Source organism: Rhinoraja longicauda, chromosome 17, assembly GCF_053455715.1.
Source record: "Rhinoraja longicauda isolate Sanriku21f chromosome 17, sRhiLon1.1, whole genome shotgun sequence".
In the NCBI taxonomy this organism is placed as follows: domain Eukaryota; kingdom Metazoa; phylum Chordata; class Chondrichthyes; order Rajiformes; family Arhynchobatidae; genus Rhinoraja; species Rhinoraja longicauda.
In genome coordinates, this window is record NC_135969.1 from 9,463,389 (window position 1) to 9,472,421 (window position 9,033).

The following is a 9,033-nucleotide window of genomic DNA, read 5'->3' on the forward strand; positions in this document are numbered from 1 at the left end:
TTGGGCGGAGGGGGGAGGGGAATGATTGCGTCTCCTCAAGGCGGCGGCGGCGGGAGGAGGAGGTGGAGGTTGTACGACGACGGGCTGCGAGTGGAGGGACGGCAGCAGACGGAGAGGCCTGAAAGATGATTTCCTACTTTAAGTCGCTCCCTACTCACATGGTAAGGAGGAGGAGGGGGAGGACTGGAGGCTGTGGCCTGTGGATAGGACGGGACGGCCTTGACTGAGCGAGGGAAACTTCTGTCCCGTTGTCTGACTTTCTGTGTGTAACGATTCGAAAACGGACACTGGGATTATCTCTCAAATGCAAGGGTAAAACGATGGGGGGGAAAGGCTATCGGGACTAGGGTAGCCGGGACATTGTTGGCTGGTGCGGGCGCGTTGGGCCGAAGGGCCTGTTTCCGCACTCTATTCTGTTTGGGTTTAGGTTTGAAGTCTCCACCCGTTCCCTTTCTCCAGAGATGCTGCCTATCCCGTTGAGTTGCTCCGGCATTTTGTGTCGTCTACCTTAGGTTTGGGTTTGTTGCATTAGTCTGCACCGTAAATATCCTGCCCTCATCCCCACAATATGGTGCGAGGGAACCATACTCGCGCGTTCATTGATGGTATTTTCTCTCTCAAACCAACCCAGTGACCGTGTAGCTCACTCCAAAACCCCAAGGCAAGGCCGCCCAAAGACCCATTCCAGCCGATCACGGGAGATTTGCACCTTGGAGAAGCCCCTTCTCTTCGAAGATGTATTTGGAAGGAAAGTTAGACAGGGAAGGGGGAAGCAAATATTGGCTCAGAAGGTGCTCTATGACCATGCGGAGTATAAACCGTGCCGTGGACATGCCGATTTTGTGCTGCACATCTGTGTTTAAATACACGGTGGCTGCCTTTTTGTAGTTTTCAAGTGTCAGCTCGGAACATACAGATCAAAAATCGGGATCGACATCTTCTACAACCGTTAATGACGATGAAAGGTATTTGTTGTATCGTAACGTAAAAGGAATCGAACCGTGTTGTCAGGGGGAGAGTGTGTTTGGGTTGGTGGAGAGCGATGGTGGCGGCGCAGCTAATGTGAACTAAGCAGAATGAAGCTCTGACTTTCTGTATCTGAGGATTATAAAACGGACCACGATATATCTCGTGCAAGGGGTAAACGATGGGGAAAGACCACCAGGTTTGGGTTTGTTGCATTAGTTTGCACCGTAAAAATCCGGCCCTCATCCCCACAATATGGTGTGAGTGAACCATACTTGCGTTAATTGACGGTATTTTCTCTTTAAATCAACCCAGTCACCCCAGAAGATTGCAGATAGGAACTGGTTACATTTGTATATATTTCCAATTACCCTGGAGAATGTTATAATTTAAATATACATCAAAAATTAATATACATTTTGAAAAATATGAACAGTTGATATTGATCGGTAATTACACATGGAATTAGCCTGCCTAATCTTGTACTTCCTCCCTATCCTTATCATCAAATTGTGAAGTTTTGTCCTTCACTTACTGACAGCGCCCCTTAAAGTGAAGTATAGTTAAAATTGTGTTGAAGTTTTTTTGTGTTGAAATTTTGTTGAAAGATTGTAACAGCATATTTCAAAAATCAAAATGTTGGGACATTTTATTTCCATGGAGCTGATTATAATAAGCTGACAAGTGTAGATTTTGAATTGGAAAATTAGATGAATCATCTTCAACTGGGAAAGTGGACCAAGAAATAGCAGATGGAATTGAACTTGGAGAGTGTTCATTTTGCTAAGTATTTAGTTAGGCCAGGAATTGCACAGTAAATGACAGGGCAATAGACAATAGGTGCAGGAGTAGGCCATTCAGCCCTTCGAGCCAGCACCGCCATTCAATGCGATCATGGCTGATCACTCAATCAGTACCCCGTTCCTGCCTTCTCCCCATACCCCCTCACTCCGCTATCCTCAAGAGCTCTATCCAGCTCTCTCTTGAAAGCATCCAACGAACTGGCCTCCACTGCCTTCTGAGGCAGAGAATTCCACACCTTCACCACCCTCTGACTGAAAAAGTTCTTCCTCATCTCCGTTCTAAATGGCCTACCCCTTATTCTCAAACTGTGGCCCCTTGTTCTGGACTCCCCTAACATTGGGAACATGTTATCTGCCTCTAATGTGTCCAATCCCCTAATTATCTTATATGTTTCAATAAGATCCCCCCTCATCCTTCTAAATTCCAGTGTATACAAGCCTAATCGCTCCAGCCTTTCAACATACGACAGTCCCGCCATTCCGGGAATTAACCTAGTGAACCTACGCTGCACGCCCTCCATAGCAAGAATATCCTTCCTCAAATTTGGAGACCAAAACTGCACACAGTACTCCAGGTGCGGTCTCACCAGGGCCCGGTACAACTGTAGAAGGACCTCTTTGCTCCTATACTCAACTCCTCTTGTTACGAAGGCCAACATTCCATTGGCTTTCTTCACTGCCTGCTGTACCTGCATGCTTCCTTTCATTGACTGATGCACTAGGGCACCCAGATCTCGTTGAACTCCCCCTCCTCCTAACTTGACACCATTCAGATAATAATCTGCCTTTCTATTCTTACTTCCAAAGTGAATAACCTCACACTTATCTACATTAAACTGCATCTGCCATGTATCCGCCCACTCACACAACCTGTCCAAGTCACCCTGCAGCCTTATTGCATCTTCCTCACAATTCACACTACCCCCCAACTTAGTATCATCTGCAAATTTGCTAATGGTACTTTTAATCCCTTCGTCTAAGTCATTAATGTATATCGTAAATAGCTGGGGTACATAGTTACTTGAAAGTGGTGACACAGACAGTGGTGAAAGTGACATTTGACATGTTTGCCTTTATTGAATATAATAGTTGGGATGTTATTTTACTACTATATAAAATATTGGCGAGACCACATTGTGAGAGTATTGTGTGTAGTTCTGGCTGCTCGGCTAGAGGAAGGATAATGTTAAGCTGGAAAGGGTGCAGAAAAGGTTCATGAAGATGCGACTGGGACTCCGAGACTTGAGTTATAAGGAGAGACTGAATAAGCTGGTGTATTTTTCCCTGGGGTACAGTAGACTGAGGAGGGACCTTGGGTAAATTCAGAGATGAATGTCAGTCTTTTTCTCAGGTTTCGGAAATATAAAACCAGAGAATATAGATTTAAGGTGAAATGTAAAATAAAGGGAACCTAGTGTGCAAATTTTCACTTGGTGCATGCAGAATTATCTGCCAGAGGAAGTCGTAGAGGCGGGTACAATTACACTATTTAAAAGGCATTTGGATAGGTGCATGGAGAGGAAACATTTAGAGGGATGGGGACCAAATGCAGATAAACAGGACTAGTTTCTTGGTTGGCATGGATGAGTTGTGATTGCTTGAAACAGACTTCTTATTGTTGCAATATACTGAAGTATGTAGAAAAGCTTTGTTTTAGCACTTTTGAATTGACATCCAAACAGTAACACATTTTCACGATATTGTTCCCATTCATATCACTGAATGAAAAGTGGCATCATGAGATGCCTAAATCTGGAGCAAAGAAAGCAAACTTTTTCCCAGAAGAAGACAGAGCATTCATGTAGAAGTCATCTGAAGAAGGGTCCCTGTTTTCCCAGGCCAACATCCCCAGTATCACCATGCTCAACATACATTGCTGGTTTCCCTGAGTGGCTATATCATTCATACCTGAGCTCCAACCAATCATTTAACTCTGAGCTCTGTCACGGCAGGTGATTACAAGAGAATGGAGGAAATGCATAAACATTGTGTTGGAAGTTTTATGGAGAAAAAATATATAATCTTTGCAGACTGTGGGAAATGCAGCTGTATAAAACTTTGTTTAGGCCAGATGTGCAATATCGTGTACGGTACTCACTGCATTACAGGTACGTGAAGGCTTTGGAGAGGGGTATAGAATATTAGCTATAAGGAGAGAATTGACAAACTTGGATTATTTTCAATGGAGCATTGGAGATGTGATTTGAGAGAAGTGTATAAAATGTTGAGAGTCAGATGATGTACTCGGATTTTTTTCCCAGCCTGAAAATATCAAGTGTCTGAGGGCATAAAAGGACACACAGTACTGGAGTAACTGAGTCAGGCAGCATCTCTGGAGAGAACATGTATAGGTGACATTTTAGGTGGAGACCCTTCTTCAGACTGATTGCAGGGGGAGGGGGAGAAGAAAGCTGGAAAAGGGGAGAGGCAGGTCAAAGCATGGCAGGTGATGTTGATAGACAAGGGGGTTTTTAGAGAGGCAGATGGTTGGAAGAAAGGCCAGGGATAAGAACAAAGGTGGAACGAGAGGGCAGAGCTTTAAGATGATTGGGGGATTTTTTTCTTTTGAGTGCAGTATGTGCCTGGAACTGCTACCAATGGGGGTGATGGAAGCTGATACAATAGCAACATCGTAGCACCTCAACAGGTACATGCAGGGATTACAGATCACATGGAGGTAGATAGGATTAGTTTAAATTTCTGGACCCAAAATGTCACCTATTCCTTTTCTCCAGAGATGCTGCCTGACCCGCTGAGTTACTCGGGTTTTTTGTATCCATCTTCTTTTCTTTGCGTGATCCAAATCGTTAGTTAAGCAGAGAAAGCTGAGGGGAACGCTGATTGAGGTATACAGAATTATGAAAACCTTGGATGAGATAGATAGTGAGAAGCTTCCCCCTTAACAGAGGTGTCAACAACCATTGCAGTGCTGGCTCGAAGGACCAAATGGCCTACTCCTGCACCTATTGTCTATTGACCTGGATTTAAAATCCAGATTAGGAAATTTTAAATTGGATTTGTAGATTTTTTGTTTTGGGTCACACAATGGCTGATTGAAATCTGTAATGGACTGCTCAAGGTGGTGGAGGAAGCATGCACGCCCTAAACATTCAAATAATATTTAAATTAGCACATAACTCCATTACATAGAAGAATATAGGCTGTTTACTGTAAAATGAAAGTAATATAGATAGACATTTGATAGCCAGCATGGAACCTGTCGGCTGAAGGGTCTCTTTCATTGCTGTGTGTTTCTCAACATTGTATGGGAATAAATACTGAGCAGTGTGTAGTTACTGTTGAAATATTAAAGTTCAAAAAGTTAATTTTACTTTAGAATGTCACTATTCATAGATTTTGTCTCTTGTTAAACTGCACTGCCAAGGGAGCAAGAACAGGAGAATTATTATAAATGCAACCATTGATTATCATGGCTTATTCATTGTTGAACTTAATATAACTGTTTTACTTGCAGGACTATAAGGGACAACAGTTAGCAGAACAAACTTTTCAACGAGTAATTATTGCATCTGCTGTAAGTATATTAATATTTTTAAAGATTATCTTGAATTTGAGCTGGAATTACAATATTTATTTTCTTTAATAGATTATTGGCTTCATTTATGGCTACATAATTGAGCAGTTTGGATGGACTGTTTACATAGTTCTGGCTGGTTTTGCCATTTCATGCTTGGTAAGTTTAATACGTAATTTTCTCATTGTAATTAGTATGCATGTTTCAATTTGACTTTAAAAATTATCATTTTTGTTTATTAACATAGTGATTTGGTTGGCCAAAAGCAGCAAAAATAAACTTTTTATGGTCTCTTAGCATTTAGTAAAAAATAGTTTTTTTGTGTGTATCTCATTGGTAAGAAGTACTTACAATTATTTAGAAGTTCACCTTTATATTTTAACTAGACCAAGTGGACCTGTTGGGTCCAAACCTCTCCTGCATTGGTGCAGCACCCCCTCCTCCCCTTCACCTCTCCCCCCGCTCCCCATCCCCTCTACCCCCCTCCCCTCCCGCACCCCCTCGGCCCAACTGTGGAGCCGTGTGCCAGCAGGGGGAGGGAGAGGAAAAAAGCAGTGACGTCGGCCCCGTTTCTCATGCGGAGCCAAAGCGTCTCCTGCAACTCGGCTGCAATCTGCGGCGGGGAACGGTGGTGATGGCATGGACCCATTGCCGGGCGGGGAGCGTCTCCCGGGGCCGTGGGTGGGCGAGAATGGACAGGGAGAGAGTACTAACCTCGGCCCCATTTCTCCTGCTGCGATTGGTGGGGACGGCCATCCTGTTGGAGCCTCTGTCACAGCCGCTGCGTCACGCTGCAGCATGGGAGGAAGGTCAGTCGCAGGGCACGCCCGGATGGGCGCTGGTCCTCTCGGGGGGGGGGGGGGGTGCGCATTTAAAATTTATAAGGTAAATTGTTTTTAAAAAGTAACAAAAGTGGGTTTATTCACACCACAGGGGAATGGTGAGTGGGGCGAGCCTAAAATTGTGGCACTATCGTGTACCGTTTTGGCTGTGTAGAGGGCATGGTGCACACATAAATACAAACAGATAGTTTTAGTAGTGTATATATATAGATGAAATATCACTTGTTGATTTTGCTAACAATTCAGAGCAACAATTGGCATTTTTGTTAGTTAACTCTAATTTTTTACTTTTCAGCTCACTCTCCCTCCATGGCCTATGTATCGTAACCATCCATTGAATTGGCAGCCAGCAATAGAGCCAGAGGAGAAAAAGCAAACAGAGTGTGCCAAGAAACCTAAAAAGCATAAATAATCTTTATTCTGAGCACATCATTGTTTTTACTTTATGGCTTAATAAAGTTTGCTGAATCAGAATGTACTTTGTTTGATAAGTTGGTTCATTGCTGATGATTCTAGAGTAAATGTTACCAAGGGCGGCACGGTAGCGCAGCGGTAGAGTTGCTGCTTTACAGCGAATGCAGCGCCGGAGACTCAGGTTCGATCCTGACTACGGGTGCTGCACTGTAAGGAGTTGGTACGTTCTCCCCGTGACCTGCGTGGGTTTTCTCCGAGATCTTCGGTTTCCTCCCACACTCCAAAGACGTACAGGTATGTAGGTTGATTGGCTGGGTAAATGTAACAATTGTCCCTAGTGGGTGTAGGATAGTGTTAATGTACGGGGATCGCTGGGCGGCACGGACTTGGAGGGCCGAAAAGGCCTGTTTCCGGCTGTATATATATGATATGATATGATGATACTATGACAAGAGAAAATTTGTTTTTTGTGTGTGTGTGTGTCTCATTGGTAAGAAGTAATTTTTACATTAAATATTTTATTCCTGGAACACAAGTTTGAGGAGAAATTTGAAGTCCATTGTCACATGATAAAAAGATATTCAGCAATATATTCAAGACAGAGATCAAAAGGCATTTGAAATAAGGACATGGGGAAGGAGCTGATTTTGCTCAGTGACAGCATAAGTGCAGTTGGCTTACTCTTTGTTGAAGCTGTATGAGAACACAATCAATCTTGTGTATGATGCCCTGCTAACTAGTCAGCATGATGGGCAGCAATCCCAGACATCCTGGGTGGAGTGGAAAAAATACAATTCCTCACATTTTAGCGGTTAACCTATTATTATTCAGAATTTAATACACTTTCACTCTCAATCCCCAAAACCCATAAATATTGCTGCTGAGGTATGTGTGTAATATTTAGGAAACTTAATATTTACCATCTTCCCACTGGTAGAGATGTTCCCAAATTCAATGTTTCAGTCTATCTCGTCAATGGAACAGAGATGCTGGAAATGGCATCCACCATTATACATGGCCTTTGATCTTGTAAATCCTAACTCTGGAACAAGATACAACAGACTTCTCAAATTTGCCTGCACAGAGAAATTCCATTTTCTGTTGCTGCGAAACAGCATACAAGCTCTGATATTAACTGCAGCATCTACAACAGACCAATCTCGGAGCAGTCTTGTCAAAAAAAGCTGAGCTATTGTCTCAACATTTTTCTTAATGCTGCAACTCACCAACAACTGGAGTGGAAATCTCAAATAAAAACAGAAAGCTGATACACGCAGTAGGTGCAGAGAAAAACCTGAATTAATGTTGCAGGTTAAAGACTCAAGTTTTTATTCTGGAGAGCTAAAAGCTGTAAGAATGTGGGGGCTTGCAATAGATATTAGTGATGGGAGAGTGGATGGCTGTGCATGAAACAGAAGGAACTGCAGATACTGGAATCTTGCATGCTGGAGTAATTCAGCAGGTCAGGCAGCATCCATTGAGGGATTGGATCAGTGATGTTTTGGGTTTCAGGGCTGTTTCGTAATACGAATATCACTGTACCTTAATTGGTACACTTGACAATAAAAAAACCTTTGAATGGCAGTGCTGGCTCAAAGGGCTAAATGGCCTCTCCTGCACTTATTGTCTATGTATCTAGACTATTGTTCTTCACTGAATTGTGACTAAGGAGATCATAATAGGAACTTGGATTGATTAGGCGAGTGGGCAAATGCATGGCAGATGCAATATAATGTGGATAAATGTGAGGTTATCCACTTTGGCGGCAAGAACAGGAAAGCAGAGTATTACCTGAATGGTGACCGATTGGGAGAAGGGGAGATGCAACGTGACCTGGGTGTCATGGTGCACCAGTCATTGAAAGCAAGCATGCAGGTGCAGCAGGCAGTGAAGAAAGCAAATGGTATGTTGGCATTCATAGCAAGAGGATTTGAGTTTAGGAGCAGGGAGGTTCTGCTGCAGTTGTACAGGGCCTTGGTGAGACCGCACCTGGAGTATTGTGTGCAGTTTTGGTCTCCTAACCTGAGGAAAGACGTTCTTGCCTTAGAGGGAGTACAGAGAAGGTTCACCAGATTGATCTCTGGGATGGCGGGACTTTCATATGAGGAAAGACTGGATAGACTGGGCTTGTACTCGCTGGAATTTAGAAGACTGAGGGGGGATCTTATAGAAACATATAAAATTCTTAAGGGGTTGGAGAGGCTAGATGCGGGAAGATTGTTCCCGATGTTGGGGGAGTCCAGAACCAGGGGTCACAGCTTAAGGATAAGGGGGAAGTCTTTTAGGACCGAGATGAGAAAACATTTCTTCACACAGAGAGTGGTGAGTCTGTGGAATTCTCTGCCACAGAAGGTAGTTGAGGCCAGTTCATTGGCTATATTTAAGAGGGAGTTAGATGTGGCCCTTTTTGCTAAAGGGATCAGGGGGTATGGAGAGAAGGCAGGTACAGGCTACTGAGCTGGATGATCAGCCA

General features: G+C 43.5%; 1 protein-coding gene across 1 annotated transcript; it reads left to right on the top strand.

Moving 5' to 3' along the window:
- The first annotated feature begins 22 nt into the window (after window positions 1–22).
- spcs1 (signal peptidase complex subunit 1) lies at window positions 23–6,620 on the top strand. The gene is made up of 4 exons (XM_078413808.1): window positions 23–161; window positions 5,245–5,304; window positions 5,377–5,463; window positions 6,442–6,620. Exons 1-4 carry the CDS (start codon window positions 126–128, stop codon window positions 6,556–6,558), a joined length of 300 nt encoding a protein of 99 aa, XP_078269934.1. The 5' UTR covers window positions 23–125; the 3' UTR covers window positions 6,559–6,620.
- Window positions 6,621–9,033: the final 2,413 nt, after the last annotated feature.

Coding starts and splice junctions, on each gene's coding strand:
- spcs1 (XM_078413808.1), top strand. CDS start 126: ATGATTTCCTACTTTAAGTCGCTCCCTACTCACATG. Junction 162..5,244: donor AGTCGCTCCCTACTCACATG/GTAAGGAGGAGG, acceptor TTTTACTTGCAG/GACTATAAGGGACAACAGTT. Junction 5,305..5,376: donor GAGTAATTATTGCATCTGCT/GTAAGTATATTA, acceptor TTTCTTTAATAG/ATTATTGGCTTCATTTATGG.